General features: G+C 36.7%; 1 protein-coding gene across 5 annotated transcripts in view; it reads right to left on the bottom strand.

Annotated features, from left to right (window-relative positions):
- ABCC9 (ATP binding cassette subfamily C member 9) overlaps positions 1–17,771 on the bottom strand; it is a 153,920-nt gene that overhangs the window by 102,102 nt on the left and 34,047 nt on the right. For all 5 annotated transcript variants that reach the window (XM_074402880.1, XM_010337297.3, XM_074402879.1 and 2 more), the window contains 4 exons: positions 16,934–17,096; positions 11,739–11,779; positions 10,514–10,656; positions 3,995–4,103 (listed from right to left, as the gene is read on the bottom strand). In XM_074402880.1, the coding sequence (XP_074258981.1) occupies positions 3,995–4,103; positions 10,514–10,656; positions 11,739–11,779; positions 16,934–17,096 (456 nt within the window). The remainder of the gene's footprint in view (positions 1–3,994; positions 4,104–10,513; positions 10,657–11,738; positions 11,780–16,933; positions 17,097–17,771) is intronic.

Below are 17,771 nucleotides of genomic sequence, written 5' to 3' on the forward strand. Positions count from 1 at the left end.
AGAATTGTGAAAGTTGTTGGTTTGGAGGGTGGGGGGGGGGTATTTTTTTGACCTGGAACTGCAGGTTTAGCTTTTTGAAAAATCCATTGAGTTCTACTATGGGAATTAGGAATGTCCTCGAATAATCAGTTATTTAATCCAAACAAGATATTGCTCTTCCAACTTCCATCAACTGGTGTATCAAGAGAACACCAAACTATCAAATAGTACATTGCTAGGCTACACGCAAATAAATATACAAACTAAAAAGCCACTGAAAAGATTAGAAAGTAAGACACTAGCAGTCATTTAGTCACACAGAAAATACTAATATATTTAGACTTAAAGAGAGAGGGGAGGAGAGTATGTTCATAAAATTTTATTTTAGTTTCTTTTTTCCTTCCCACAGCCCTCACAAATACTCCTGGAAGTACACTGCAGGAGAGGTTGTAGAAAGTCACTATCCTTTAGGCTAAATATATTTTCCATACAAAATAGGTCTACACCTACATATAAAATGCACTGTCTTCTAGAGTCTTTAATTCTGTAACATTATTGCCCCCACAGGTCCAAAAGAAATGACTTCATGCCCTTCAAAAAACTAAGAAGAGGGTGGGAAGAGGAGATGTGTTGACAGAGATTTGAGTCAAAGTTCCACAGATGTAATATGAAGAGACTTTGGCCCTAGACTGTCACTAATTCTCCATGGAGATTCTACAGCCAAAACCACTTAACTCTAAGCTTTTACAGAAAACATAGTATCTTAAGCGCTCTAAGAAGGAGTTTCCATTAGTGTTATTTTCAAACACACAGCTTTTTTCACTCCATTTTAAAAAGTTTGTCATTTGTGGTTTGGCCCATCAGCAGTGATGACTGACCCTGAAAGACATCAAGAAGTCAAGTCTGGTTTCAATAACCCTGAAGAGATTGGATGCATTTGAAGGGGATTCTTTTTTTCTTTCCAAAACATTTTCTCCGTTCCATTTTTCTTCTGTGCCACATCTCATATAAAAAAAATTCTTCAGATTTCCCTAAATCCATGAACTTGACCTCCTGTATCTTGTCTCTTTTTTTTTTTTTTTTGAGACGGAGTTTCGCTCTCATTACCCAGGCTAGAGTGCAATGGCGCGATCTCGGCTCACCGCAACCTCCGCCTCCTGGGTTCAGGCAATTCTCCTGCCTCAGCCTCCTGAGTAGCTGGGATTACAGGCACGCGCCACCACGCCCAGCTAGTTTTTTTTTTTTTGTATTTTTAGTAGAGACGGGGTTTCACTATGTTGACCAGGATGGTCTCGAACTCTTGACCTTGTGATCCACCTGCCTCGGCCTCCCAAAGTGCTGGGATTACAGGCTTGAGCCACCGCGCCCGGCGTATCTTGTTTCTTGAGGTCATCCCCATATCTCTAAAAGACAAGTTCTTTGGTAGTCTAAGACCATCCAACGAGGGACAAGCCTAGTTTTAATCAAATAGTTGACCTTCCTACTACTGAAAAGTTTAGACACTCTTTAATGCATTTTTGTCTTTGTGTCCATGTCCACACAATAACAAACAAGCATTTTGAGGCATCGTTCCTCTACCATATATAAGCATGGTTGGTGGTCCCTTCTCAGACAAAATCACACCTGTTCAGTAAACCAACTTAACAGAAAAAAAAAAAAGAACCCTCCAGAACAGTAGAAGAAAACAAGTCTAAATATAGTGACATGATTGTCTTAACTATTTTTAGCAGTTTTAAACATGATGTAAAAAATATATAATATAGATGATTTCCTGGGAAAAGCTTTCCACATTCTAATTAGTAGTCAGGAGACTGCATGTACACTTGTGCTGGTTCACATAAATGGTAAACATATTTTTTTCTAATAGTAACATTAACTAATATTAACATGACTCACTGTGGAACAATGCTTTTCTACTTTATGAAATATACTAATTTTTAAGAATTTCATCAGAATATTTTTGACACTTTCTTCAAGAAAGTGGTATAATCCAGTCATTGATTTAATATTATCTAATGGGTAATGACTCTTAAATTTATATCTCCAATGTTTATGTCTCTTCTTGGATTAAGAAGTATCTCAGGCCGGGCGCGGTGGCTCAAGCCTGTAATCCCAGCACTTTGGGAGGCCGAGGCGGGTGGATCACAAGGTCGAGAGATCGAGACCAACCTGGTCAACACGGTGAAACCCCATCTCTACTAAAAATACAAAAAGAAAAATTAGCTGGGCATGGTGGCGCGTGCCTGTAATCCCAGCTACTCAGGAGGCTGAGGCCGGAGAATTGCCTGAACCCAGGAGGCGGAGGTTGCGGTGAGCCGAGATCGCGCCATTGCACTCCAGCCTGGGTAACGAGAGCGAAACTCCGTCTCAAAAAAAAAAGAATAACAAAAAAGAAAAAAAAAAGAAGTATCTCAAAATTTGCACGTGCAAAAGGTACCTCCTGATCACACCTCAATGCCCATCTCCTCATTTCCCAGCCTCCCTATTTCAGTTAATGGCTAGATCATCTACCCAGAAGTCAGACCAATAACGTAGGATTCCTCCCTGTGTCCTCTTTCTCCTTCACCTCCTCCATCCAATCTATCAGCAAATCGTTATTAGCTCAACCTCGAAAGTGTATACTGAATTTGATCTTTTTTTTTTTTTTTTCCACAATGTCCACTGCAACTGGACCAAAAACTCTAATTCTAACCATCATCCTCTCATGCCTATGTTATTATAATGATCTCTTTACTGATCTACATGTTTCAGTCTTTGTCCTCCAGTGACTTCTCTCCACACAGAAAACAACATAATCTTTTAAAAATATAAACAAAATTATATTACTCCCTAATTTGAAACCTTCCAATAATTTCCTATTATATATCAATAAAATCCAAACTCTTTCCATGGTTTACAAGGCCCTCAATCATTGTTCTTACATCATCTCATCTTTCTCTTCTTCACCAGGCTCCAACCACAGCGCCCCTCTGTTCCCTGAATACACCAAATGAATTCCTACTTCAAGATCTTCGCACCTACTAGTTTTCCTGCTTGGAGCGCTCTTTCCCCATAACCTTTCAGGAAAGGTACCCATTTTTTATTCCGATCTTAGCTCAAATGCTGGCTCTTCAGAAGGGACTTCTTGGAAATGACCACCCTGCTTCAAGTACCCAGTTGACTCTCTGATAGCCTCTTTTATTTTCTTCACAGAGTGAAACCATGTTATTGTTTTAATTTGCTTATCAACTCCTGCCTCAAAAAAGCAAATTCTGTGACAGGAAGGATCTCACATGTCTCATTCATTGCTACATCCCTAGGTCTTAGCACAAAGCACAAGGTAGCCAAAAAATCTAAAAACACAGGCATATATTTAAAAAATAACTTATTCGTATTACATGTAATGTAATATGACAAAATAACATTGACTGTTTCCAGATTTTATGTAGATACTAAGTAAATATTAGTATCATGGATAAATGAACTGGTCTACAACTTACAAGACTCAGGTTTTAATTCTAGCTCTACCACTTACTAATCTTACGATTTTATTTAAGCCTCATGACATGCAAAATAAAAAGAGCGGGATAATTGGAAAGTAAGAAAAAGACAATGCAATGTAATTCAGCTGGAAAAATAAAAAGGCAATGTAATATTTTAAGTGAATCAAAAAATGCATCAGAAAATGTGTTTTAAACTAAAAAGTATAATATAGATAAAAGGTATTGTAAGAAAATAGTGCATGAGTAGTAAGCTTCTTTTGTGTTATTTTTATGTAAATGTGGAGTAACCAAACTCTCAATTTCCTTTTGAATTGAACACGTATTGTCCCTTCAGACAATTCTTTCTGGATTTATCAAGATAAGCTGTATACATTTATTTATTGACTTGAGACTTGTGAGGCTGTGTAGGAGCAAGTGGCAATTTTTCTTCAGATGGGTTAAGAAATAAAGCTTATAATCACTTCAAATATCACTCATATTCTGCTGAGACTGTCCTCTATTCACAACTTCCATAAGAAAAATAAAGCACTTACAACTCCAGTGTGTTTCTTACAGGACTCAAAAGGAAGCGAACTTTCAGCAGTTCGCCAACTGTCATCACCAATCTCATCACTCAAGAGAAACTCATTCAGCTTTTGAACACTGCAAAAAGCAACAAACACAAAATAAGAGTTAACAATAAAACCACCACCAACCAAGTACTACTTAAATAACCCCCTAACACAAATTATCATGGTGAGTAGGATGCCTGTGAGAGTCATTTTTCAAGACCAACTGGGAATTCAGCTAGATCAACCGTTTTGACAATCCTAAATTGCCAGGGACAGAGGGATTTCCAGAGCATGGAAGTTTCAGTGCTAAAACCAGAAAAATCTCAGAAAAATCAAGACCACTTATCATACTAAATTCAACAGAACATTCTTTGCTTTTTTTTTTGCAATTATATTCCTTGTCAAAAACAATGAAGTTGTTTAGGAACTTGGAATAGAGTGATTAAAAATAACAACAATGAGGAAATTCCTCTTAGTATTCTAATTTTATAAATGAGGGGGAGGTGAGGTACAGAGAAACTAAGTAACCTACCTAAAACCATTTAGCGTGTAACCACTGCAGCTCTGGAGTCCCTGGCCACTGTGTATCTTGCTTAAGCACTATGTATTCTGCACATTTTCTGAATCTGGCAAGGAGAGGGGCCTCTAGAGTCTTGCTGCTCAAAAGTTTCAGCCAAGGACCAGCAGCATCAACATCAACTGGGAGCTTATTAGAAACAGAAAATCTAAGCTCTGCCTCCAAATATGAATCACAATATGCATTTGAACAATACCCAGAGGTACTTCATAAGCACGTTACCATTTGAGAGGCCCTGCTCTAGAAGACTGGTTTGCAAACATTCTTTACTGTGACTGCCTCAGTACAAGCCTGGGCACAAGACTACTTGGCTCAGGTACTCTACCCATTCTAATTTTCTCAAACCAGTATACAGGATCAGAAGCAAAAATAAATAAGTAAAACAAAGAAAACAATAATAAAATGTGTAGACATTATCCTATGAATAAAATAATACACAAAAGAAAATTCAGTGAAGTTGCAAAGGAAAGCAAGTGCTCCTTTTGGCAAGCTAGGATGCAGAAAGTGGAAAAACTTGCTTAGTATATGCAGCAGCAACTATGGGGGAGGTATCGCCTTTTTATAGGAAATTAGAAAATGTATGTATAAAATAAATGGTTTCTTTTTTAAAAAATTTATTTGAACTTATCAAGTTCCTCCAGACAGGTCTTCAGGGCTTGTTTTTTTGTGACATAATAACAAAATGAGAAAAAAGTAAATTTAATTCAGTCTGTTGCCCTTAATGATAGTTAAGCATTTTGGCTTTGCCTGCCGTGGAAACATGAAGGAAGATGAAAATTCGTTGAGGCAATCTATTAGCTGTCAGATTGTTGTTGCAGGGAACTAAAAGAGATAATTGTTTAGGAAGAGCTTCAGTTTGTACACTTTCTTTGAGTCTTTGACAGCAAAGTCTGACCACATAGGCTTGAAAAACAGTGTTATAAATGCCTTATGAAACATTATCTCATTCCTCTTAAATAGCAGTTATTTCTTCTTCACTTTTGTAGATTGTAATTGTCATTCTGTTCTTACATTTTGAAAAGATTTGATTTTAAGAAGTGCAGCTCTGTCAATCAAAGAAATACCTTTTTAACAATCTCACACTATGTCTCTGCACAAAAAAGAAAGTGGAGAAGTCAGGCTCATTTGTCTTTCTAACTCCAAATCTAGCAATGCCTGCGACATGTTGTTCAAGGAATGTTTGTTGAATAAATCAAAGAAGGAATAACCAATGATTCAGACATTAAGTAAAGTCGGTTGGTTCAATTTTCCATTCCCATTTCTAGTATAGACACAAATCACTAATCATTCCAGTACAGACACAAAGCTTTTATGGAATAAATGAGCCCACTCTTCTTGAGCATTGGAAGCAATGACCCCTGACCTTGATTGGGAATGGGGATGAACATTCTCTCTTCATAATAACCCACTTTGAAACATCAGTGACGAGGACCATCAATGGACACCAATACTAACCTGTCTCTGAACCTCTTACTTCCCTTTCCTCACAAGTCCCCAGGCTCTCTGGGTGAAGATCTCCAGCACTGCTGTTTTCTCATTGTTGGTGTTTGTTTCATGTCTATCTCTGCTACTAGACTGTGAGCTCTTTAAAAGCAGATTTTCAACTTTAGAATCCATCCCAGTGCCTACAATATAGCATGGTCTTTCCTCAAGAAATGTCTGATGAAATAATAAATGAGTAATACAAAAAGCATTTTCTATTCATATGAGGTCCTTTCAGAAATCACAGAGGTAAAATGACTATTGAAAATGCACAAATCCTGACTGAGGGTGAAGTAATTTCCACCATGCTTCCAGGTTTATATTTTTAAAATGCAAATCTATGCATGTAACGACCCGCTTCTTAAAGTGACAAATGGCATCCTGTTGCCTTTACGCATCTTTAGCATCATCTAAAAGCTGCTCAGGAGTTTACTCTCCAGCTTCATGCCCTGATACTTCCCACATCAGAACCCTTCCTCCAATGACACTGAATTACTTTTAGTCTCCTGAAGATACCAAGATTTCTCACCTACTTACCCGCCTCTTCCCCTTGAATCTACTGCTCCCTCTGCTAAAACACGTTTTATTTTTTTCTCCAACTTGCCAAGTCTTACCTACTTTTAAAGATTCTATGAAAGAGTGCCACTTCCTTTAAATCTTTATTCATCAGATAGTTTCCCTTCTCTCTCAAACAGCTTCAAGAATGTCCATTATGAACCACAGCATTCTGTGTATAGCTTTATAATGCCATAACCCATTATACAGCAATTTGTTTCCCTTCCTGGTCTCTCTCTCAAGGAGTCCCTCCCTGGACTCCCTGTAGAGGTAAGGCTATCTTTTATCTTTGCAATTCTTAATGCCTAGCAATGTACCTGTATCAATAAATGAATGCACCTCCACAGAAGATGCTCTGAGGCATGGGGCAGAGATGAGTGAAATGATGGTAAGATGGCAAAATGGAGATTTGTAACATACCTAAAATATCTAGGTGACATGGTGGGCACTTTTTGTGTATTATCCCATTAAGTTTTCTCAACCACCATAAGCAGGTAATATTGTTGAGCTCATTTGACAACAATGAGGTTGAACAATGAGTATTTCCTGGTAGGGCCAGAATTTGAAAATAGATGTATTTTCTACCAATCAATTTGCTATCTTGCCTCCACCACCTTTCTAAATCAGTATGTTACTATTTTCTCATTTGTTTAGATTATTCCCAAAAATATTTTAGGTCTTAGTTGTATGTTATTTTTCCACTTCCCCAATTACACTTTGGGTGAGTAGACAGCTTAAATACCCTAGACAGGAGCTATATTAATTGGGAAAACTAAGTTTGTTCCCAGAAGTCACATTTTTTTTTTGTAGGAATTATAAAATTTTGTAAACTGAAATACAGAGACCAGGTCAAAGTATAAGTATGGTATATGGTAAATACGAATAACCATTTATTTGACTTAAGATAATGCAGTGAACTAGCCATACAAACATTCTTTTGGGAGGTACATGAGAGCAAGAACACTAAGTTACTTCCCAATAAAGTGAAGGATTTGTGTTACATGTTTGTTTTTCTCTTGGCCCAATGCCTTTTTGGACATAGATATTGAATTGTACATCAAACAAAATGTACAGATACCTCAACTCAAATTATTTATAAAGGACACAAGCTATTACTTTTAAAAGAGCAAAACACATATATTATTTTCTTACAACTAAAGCAAAGTAGAAAAGTGAGAGGCAAGCATCCTAAAAAAATCACTCTTCTTAGAGCATTTTGTTATTTTAGATAATACTTTTCATTATTGGGTTTTGGGAAAGTAGGCAAGAACCCTTCGTCATAAAATGTCCAGAAAATTCAAATGGTGTGGAGTGCTGGGGTGTGTGAGGAGACAACGTCAATCACACCTGCCTCGTTCTTCCACTTTACGAGGTATATACAGGTCTCAGCCACTGAATGCCATGAAGACAACTTTGGCTAATGAGCCAAACTTTTTAAAAGAAAGCATAAAATTATTTTGGAGCAGAGAATTGAACATGGTAAGGAATCTTCCTCCAGTAGAGAAGTTTACAAGTCTCTTATGTGCATGTATAACACAAGTTTGAGAGTGTGCTTTATCCCATTTTAACCCACCACGTTTCTAAATGTATTTCAGAGTGCAGTGAGGGACTTAGAATTTCCAAACTTCCTGAAGAGGAGATTTCAAAATCAGCTGACCAAAGTCTCTGATTTTAAACAGGCTGCTCAACTCACAGTGGGCCAACTGGCACTAAAGGCTGGTCATGGGTTCCCAGACACAGAAGAAAATGCTGTAAGTCCAGTCAACACTGGGAGAGCACTTATTTGGGTTCCCAGAACCATCAGACAGTGGTAAAAAGGATTAATGGTCTCTTCTGACCAGCCATCTCTGTAGGACCTGCAATTCAACCACTGAAACTCACTTGAGAGAATCAGGCTTTTATAAGCAGATTCTGTTTGGCCTATGGCTTCGGAAATCTGGAACTGAGCCATGAAAACAGACTGGTCTTTATCAAACTGGCAAATGTCTTTTCCATGAGATATGCAGAAGGGAGGGTGCTATGCAGAAATATCCAGTGGGCATATCCATCCTCCACTATACTAGGATTTACTACCACAGAATTGTATACCACGGATTGGAGGGCCACCCCTAGATTGTTTTCAGTCTCTTTTAATCAACTCAAAGTCCTTTCAATGTTTGGTAACCTCCTGATTTCAGAGGCATTACCTATTATAAGTTATCAACTGCTTTCTATCTCCACTTGTAGTACAAAGTCAAATTCTAAATAAAAGTGCAACCATGAAAGGGACAGTTGTTGAGTGGAGAAAGTGAAAATAAGGACCAAAATAGCAAACTCTGGCCGTTTATCAATTTTATTGTTTGAGTAGCTTCCCTTCCAGAGCACTGCCTAATTTGGAAGTGGTGTTATAAAAAGTAGTCAGTGATCTGGACAAGTGTTTCAGAAGGCAGAACAATAGGAAAATGAGGGCAGATGTGGCCAGAAGGCTTGAGCTCTAGACACTAACAGCTCTAGAACTGGTTGTTAATGATATGTCTTAGAGGCTAACACTGAAACTATGTTATGCTATCATATTGTATAGGAATTTGGTTTATAAGATGATTTATGTGCATTTTAATGTTATTTGGTAGTAAGCCATCGTTAAACCAATGTAAACTATTGGCCTAAAACTGAAGATTCTGGTAGTTTGAATATTAAGTTCTAGTTTTCTCGGTAAGATACAGACACAAGCACAATTTTCTCATTTTAAAAGTCTTACAAATGATGTTCTACGTTTTTGTCAATTGCAACATGATACTTCATTTATTTAAAGGTTCAGTTTTCCAATTTTTCTTCAATATTGCAACATCTTGGCATTTCTTTCAAAAGCCAGATGTAAACATGATAATGACTATTTACAAAGCATTCTGAGGTTTCATAGGTTTATAAAGAGCATATATCTAAAAAAAAAAATTATTCTTTAAGACTGCCTAACTTATGGGAGCATAAGACATATAGACTATGGTATAGGCAGCGTATCTTCTGGTTTGGTAACACATCTATATAAGTAAAAATGGTGGAGAAATGGTCTTATCATATCTATTTTTATAGTTGTTCATTATAAATTATAAAGAGACAAAATTTGCACCGGTTGGAAACACTATAGAAGCATATTTAAATGAGCAAAAAATACAAAATGGTTTTACAATTCTTTCCATTTTCAGAGACTTTAAGCTTGGATTTTTTTTCCAGATTAAACTAAAATTAAAATAGTAAATGTGATGATGTGAACATTCTCTGACACTATTGGTGCCAATATAAACTGGCACAGCTTTAGTGGAAATACATTATGACTGTGTTCATTTTAAAAAATCTTAAAAATATGTGCTCTCTTTGACCTAACACTACTTCAGTGGAAAGCAACATATTCATCGAGGACCTCAAAGCTGTACATATTATTGGATCTAGTATCCCCACTTCTAGAAATCCAGCCTAAGAAAGTCATCAGAGAAAAGTTTAAGATAAACAGAGATGTGTGAACTTCAATGTTATTTACGTTAGGGAGAAAACAGAAACATTCTTAATCTCCAGTAAAAAGATAATTATTTAATAAACTGGAATGCTTCTAACATGGAATATTACATAGTCAGTAAACATCGTGTATTATAAAACTTAAATTAAGGGGAAAATAATAAAAACAATAAATGTAATCAGGAGACAAACACTAGATAAATTTAAAATTTTTGTTTTGAAATAATTATTTTTATATCAAAAAAATAAAAGACTAAAAAGTAGCATACCATAATTTTAACAATGGTTATCTCCTGGCAGTGATTTTAAAGTTCTTTTTTATTTTTTCAAATACTCCCATGAACACACATCATTTCTATTATCAACCAGCAAAAAAGATCAGACTCTTTAGTGCCTACCTTATGATGGCTTTGACTGCAAATCTGACCACCGTGGAGAGCAGGAACAGTGGTGTCACCAGGATATGGAAGAGAGACAATGAAGCAAAGGCTTCTGCAGGTTTCAGATTGTTTCCACTGGTATACGCATGGGTCACAAATGTCTGTGCAAAGAAAGGAGTTCTTTAGTGAAAGCTGAAGAAAGTTTCACACATGCATACATACATTCAGTCTTAGAAACCTAACACATTCTGCTATGGGAATATATCCATTGCAGCTATGCTAACAATGACTTCCTCCAAAACTCCCTAATTAAAACAATATTTGCTTTTGGTGAATAGTCAAAGGTTTACCTGCAATTATGATGGTAAACTTATGAGAAAGTTAGCAAAAATTCTACTTACAGATGAGGTAATCGACTCTGTCAAATTACCAAGTAGGGGGGATAACTGGGTGGAGAACCTAGAGTTTTCAGCAGTCAAGCCCTTCCCAAGCAGTACTAAATATTTCAGGAGAAAAAATAATGCTTTGTTGTTTTAAGGTCTTCACTGTGGATCTTCACAAAACTGTCAGCATTGATATCCAAAGAATACTTATTTACATTTTTTTGGTGACGGTCTCACTGCATTGCCTAGGCTAGAGTGCAGTAGGGTGATCATGGCTCATTGCAGCCTCGACCTCGCCAGGTTCAGGTGATCCTCCCACCTCAGCCTCCCAGTTAGCTGGGACCACAGGCATGGGCCAACATGCCCGGCTAATTAAATTTCTACAAAAAATACCAGTTGCCAAGTTTGTCATTTTAGTATGAAATATACTGCAATTAATTAAGATTTTCTGGTTGCTGATCTAGCTCCATCTTGTTATAAGAGTGTCTGGAAACCAGGTCATTGAGATTAGAACAGTTAGTTCCCAACCACTGTTCGTTTTGCCCCTAAGCATACATTTGGTGATGTTTTGACTGTCATAACTGAGGTTCCTACTGGTACCTGGTAGCTAGAAGCCAGGGATGCTGCTAAACATTCTAACACAGAGGGCAGCCCCCTAGAACAAAAATTATTTGGATCAGAACGTCCATAATGTCTTTATTGAGAAACCCTGGATTAGAAGTCTTGCAACCGAGACTGCAATAGAGGCTAAGTCACAGAGGTGAAGTAATATACATATTACTACCCACACATTCTTGCTCATACATCATATATAATCACTGACTTGGTTTCATTTCTAAAGGCGAGAAAAAGTGTCTTACAGCAAGAACAGCTGCTATGGGAATTGCTGCATTCATGAAGACTGTGGAAAGAAATAATATGCATTAGTTTCACTGAACTGTGCAAACATTTTCAGAAATTTTAATTAATCATCTATTATTACTTAAACTTTCTTTGAAGACAGGAAGGACAAAGTATATTAAATGTCATTTTGTCTGGAGACCATAAACATTTCCCAGTTAATATAGCCTTGTCTGCAGTTTTATGAGCTCCCATATGTTAGTCTTAACCAGTATCTGTTTTTCTTTATTGAAAATTTTTTCTTATGAAATGTTACAAACAAAAGAATTCATATAAAATCATCCTTCAGTGATACAAATTATTAGAATTTAACAAATATGTATTCTAGAGAGGGGTTACAATCTCTCTTTTGTTTAGTTCACTAAATTAATTTAAATATGTGAAAATCAGGTTATGACACAGATTAAAAACAAGAATTTGACATCACTTCAAGTTCTCTTTCCAACTGTGATATTCATATTCATTTACGGCCCTTTCCTTTAATAAAATAACTCCATATCCTGGACTCTCTGCATGGTTAAATATCTCTCCTGGAATATATTTCACTATCATTGGATCAGCATGAGACGCCTAGCTGAAATAAGAAAAACTCACATTTTAGCCTGAAATACTAGTGTTTGGAAATAACAGTAAAAATTAAAAGCCCAGTTGATGATTTATAGTCACACAGTCATAAACTATAGAGTTTTAAGAACCAAGAGACCGAAGAATAAGTGAGTTGTTGGTAATGGAGCCAGGCAATGACAGAGTAAGAAGCTAGAATCTAATTTTCTTGACAGTAGCTGGCTCAGGTCTTAAAAATCATCCGCTCTCAGGAATTATCCTTACCACTGTACATACAACAGAATGAGACTGTGCATTTGCAAGTCCAGATACGACTTAGTTGTCAAAAATAGACTCTTACGCAGTACTGCGAAACCAAACACTGATCTGAGTTTCATAATAACACAGATGAGGAGCCACATTTCTGCAACCTTCTTTCTCTGACTATCGTCATCCTATTTTATTTTAAGTTCTGGGATACGTGTGCAGGATGTTCAGGCTTGCTACACAGATAAACATGTGCCATGGTGGTTTGCTACACCTATTAAGCCTAGCATGCATTAGCTACTTTTCCTGAGTTTCTCCCTCCCTGCTCCCCTCCTTGTAGGCTCCAATGTGTGTTGTTCCCCTGTCTATGTGCATGTGTTCTCATTATTCAACTCCCACTTATAAGTCAGAAAGTTGTGTTTGGTTTTCTGTTCCTGTATCAGTTTGCTGAGGATAATGGCTTCCACCTACATCCATATCCCTGCAAAGGACATAATCTCATTCCTTTTTATGGCTGCATGGTATTCTGTGGTGTATACGTAGCACATTTTCTTTATCCAGTCTATCATTGATGGGCATTTGGGTGGATTCCATGTCTTTGCTATTGTGAATAATGCTGCAATGAACATATGGATGCATTTATCTTTAAAAGAGAATGATTTATATTCCTTTGGGTATATGCCCAGTAATGGGATTGCTGGGTCAAATGGTAGCTTTTGTTCTAGGTCTTTAAGAAATCACCACACTCTCTTCCACAATGGTTGAACTAATTTACATTCCCACCAACAGTGTAAAAGCATTTCTATTTCTCCACAGTCTCACCAACACCTGTTATTTCTTGACTTTTTAATAATCACCATTCTGACTAGCATGAGATGGTATCTCATTGTGGTTTTGATTTCCATTTCTCTAATAGTCAATAATGTTGAACTTTCTTTCATGTTTGTTAGCTGCATAAATGTCTTCCTTTGAGAAGTGTCTATTCATGTCTTTTGTCCACTTTTTAGGTTTTTTTCCTCAAAAATTTGTTTAAGTTCGTTGTAGATTCTGCACATTAGACACTTGTCAGATGGATAGATTGCAAAAATTTTCTCCCATTGTGTAGTTTGTTCACTCTGATGATAGTTTCTTTTGCTCTATTGTCACCTATTTTCTAAGTGTATTCTTCTAACCTGCTTTATATCAGATGAGGATGAAGCACTTGACAGTGCCTGGGACAGTGTGCACTCAATAAACGTTTGTATTATTCATTATCTTCTTCAATCTTTACAATCCTAATGGTAGATGTTATTACTATCCCATGTTACAGATGAAGAAACTGAGGCTAGGAGGATATAAGTAATTTTCTCAAGACCACACTACTACAAAGTGTTAGAGCTAGGATTTACAGCCAGCTCTGTTTGACTCACCACCAACAAGACTGCAGTGAAGAACATCATAAAACTTGAAGTGGTCAAACTGGAATTTTGCTCCATTGACTCATGAATCCTAGCTCCCTATCATGAACCCAGGATCATGCATTTTCCCCCTCATGACTTCTTACTGCTCTCCCCTGGTATGGCCTCCCTCTACCCTTTCTTTTCTTGTATTTGACTCAAATACCAACCCAACTCTCATCTCTACAGACAGACAAGCTGGATTCACATTTCACCTAAGTTGGATCATTTGAAAGAAGTACAAGTTACTTAAATTCTTTATACATCAATCTTTTAGTTTCTAAAGTGAAGTTAATAATACAGTCTAGGCCAGGCATGGTGGCTCAGGCCTGTAATCCCAGCACTTTGGGAAGCCAAGGTGCTTGAGCTCAACCATTGGAGGCTGCAGTGAGCTATGTTCGCATCACTGCACTCTGACCTGGGTGATAAAGTGATACCCTGTCTCAAAGAATATATAAAAATAAATAAATAGAATCAAAATCAATGGGCTGTTGTAATAATTAAATGAGATAGTATGTGAAAAACCACTTATGGCTAAGAGTGTGGCTCATGCCTGTAATCCCAGCACTTTGGGAGGCTGAGGCGGGCAGATCATGAGGTCAGGAGTTTGAAACCAGCCTGGCTAACACGATGAGATCCTGTCTCTACTAAAAAAAAAAAAAAAAAAAAAAAAAAAAAAAAAAATTAGCTGGGCATGGTGGTGCATGCCTATAGTCCTAGCTACTCAGGAGGCTAAAGCAGAAGAATTGCCTGAACCCAGGAGGAGGTTACAGTAAGCTGAGATCATGCCACTGTAAATCCAGCCTGGGTGACAGAGTGAGTCTCCATTAAAAAAAAAAGAAGAAGAAAGAAAAAGAAAAAAAAAACACTAATGGCAATAATTGTCTAAAGATACTGTCAATATATCTTTGTTGTTGTTGTTGTTATCGTATTTCTGGCTGCCTCCAACCTTCTCCTGAGAGTTTCAGTCCTTGAAGAGAAGGATGTATTGAAGGGGCCACCAGCTTAGAGTAGTACAATATAAGCAAGTGAATCTCGATCTTCCTGTCTTCTAGCATTTTGACACCATGTTAATGGTGCATTGCTGGAAGATAAAACTTCCAACTTCATTTTTAATGCATCAAGCATTCGGGCTAGAATAAAGGGGCTTATATAAACCAAATATTTTCTCTAAATCTATTTCACAAAAGATGTTTATAATCTCCAACCCTTAAAGGAGTTTATGATTCAAGAGGAAACAATATACAAACTTCCAAAACTTTAAATTGTTAAAGGTCTTGGGAGCAACAAAGATGAGCAAAAGTGACACAGAAATCAAATCAAATCAAATATTAATAGGAATAGTTTTGCTAAGTTTGTGTGAATTATACTAACATAAACCCTGTTATTCATGAGAATACTCAGAGTCATACTTTGAGGGAAAAAACCAATATTTTTGAAGCAGTTGCTTTTAAAAGTTAGAGTTGAGGATGAAAGAACTCTGTATTTAAAATTCTTGAAAGTATATTGAAAAGAAAGGGTTTTGTGTGAAGTTTGGCTTCCTTCACCTGAAAATGACATTTTTTTCTCCTCAGTTTTTAAAAAATGGCTATATTTCTTGACAATCTTCAAGAAAATATCATATCATAAGCTCTCAAGGAGACAGGTTAAAAACAGCAAATATTTTTAACCCTTTTCCCGTTTAGAAGAAAAAAGAACAGTTCACTACCAGTACTCATTTATTTTTACATAAACATGCTCTTTGAGGCTAAAGCAAATCTGTTTAATTTTTAATTTGAAAATAAAATGTAAAAATTGTTCTTGGAATTATTCCTAAACAGAACTAACATGAGAATTGTCACAATCATCTGGATCATCTATTTAGGAAAAAATCGGATTCTTCAAATGAATCTTCAGCCAACTCTGTTCAAGAAAGATGTTAACATCACGCATAAGAATGCCATATTCTTTGGGAGGCCCAGGTGGTTGGATCACGAGGTCAAGAGATTGAGACTATCCTGGCCAACACAGTGAAACCCTGTCTCTACTAAAATACTAGGTGTGATGGCACACACCTGTAGTCCCAGCTACTCAGGAGGTTGAGGCAAAAGAATTGCTTGAACACGGGAGGCGGAGGTGGCAGTGAGCAGAGATTGTGCCAGTGCACTCCAGCCTGGCGCCTGGTGACAGAGCAAGACTCTGCCTCAAAAAAAAAAAAAAAAAAAAAAAAAAAAAAGAATGCTATGTTTTCTAGGATTTGACATTTTTAGTGATCGAGAGTTACTATATTTTGTAAATGGAAACACCACTACTAAAAACAGAATGCTACAAATAGAATAATGCCTTTTGTTTCCGAAGTCGATATCCTAGAGTGATACTAAATGATAATAAAAGCGAAATATTTTGTGGCAAAGTTTTCTCTGGGTAAAAGCTGTAGCCACAAGCCCTACCCGTGAATATTCTGAGATAAATGGGAAAAGAGTTAAAGGATCTTTGGGGATACGAAGATCAATAGTAGCATAATCAAATCAATTTCAGGAAACAAATTTTTACTGAAAACCAACTATTTATACTAACTGAACTGATACAAGGGTTTTATTTAGTTACTATTATCATCATCTCCTTCATTTTACTGATGAAGAAAACCAAGAATTTCAGTTCATAGAGTAACATAGCCAAGGGCACACTAGTTGTGAGGAATCAAATTCAGGTCTACTTGACTCTAAACCTGTGCTTACTTGTGTTTATGTCTTTGAACATAAACAGATAGCCCCATGTAGCTGGTGGCTATTGGACAGCATGTGTTTAGAAAATAAAAGGGGGTCCCTGAATGACTAGAATGTCTCACTGATCACGATCTAAACTGAATCGACTATGGGTTTCTCTGGTTGCCCTTAATGTCACCTGTTCTCAAAGCAACAGCAACTTACTGGAGAGTGATGTATAAAGTGCAAAGGTTTTGAGACTAGATAGTTCTTTCATTCTTGTTTCCTCCACACTTTTGCAGAAAATGTGTTCCCAGGCATACAATTTTAGAAGTTTGATGCCTTTCAATATTTCATTTGTTTTCTTCAGTCTCTCAGTGGAATAATCCTATAAAACAAAGGAAGAAAAATAATACGAACTGCATCCAAGTGAATCAGAAAGGCAGGACCATGTAATGGACAGGGATTAAGGAGATCTAGATGTCTGACTGGCCCTGCCACTCACTAACTAGGTTGTGAAATTCCCAGGAGAAGCAGTTAAACCCTTTGCGCTTCATGAAACAAAGAGTCTAATGAGATGGACTCGAAATGTCTTTCTACTTAAAAACACATATGTCTCTGTTGCTCAGGTTTACATAAAGGCTAAAAGCAATTTTCTAAAGTTTCACATGATTTCCTTTAATCATATATGCAGATAATATGGACAAAAATTTAAACAACTAATAAGGAGACTTATAATGGCTCCTAACATCTAACCCATTTTCTTCTCCCATCAACTTTACCATTCATACTTACAAGAAGAAAAACAAGAAATTTAAGAAAAGTTAATGGGCTTCTTATTTGAAAATATAAAGGTACAGAGTTAAGTGCATTCATACTGCATTTTCTTAACACAGCTATTGAAATTAAGCCTATTATTTTAGCTATCAAGAAATTTCCACATACTTCTTTATAAGCTCTTTATTAAGGCCTAAGTTAGATTTACTAACAACTTGAAATAATTGTAGAGAGAGTCATAGCAGATACAAAAGCTTCAATTTAGCCAGCTGTTTCAGCTTCCTTC

This window comes from Saimiri boliviensis, chromosome 7 (genome assembly GCF_048565385.1).
Source record: "Saimiri boliviensis isolate mSaiBol1 chromosome 7, mSaiBol1.pri, whole genome shotgun sequence".
Taxonomy (NCBI): Eukaryota; Metazoa; Chordata; class Mammalia; order Primates; family Cebidae; genus Saimiri; species Saimiri boliviensis.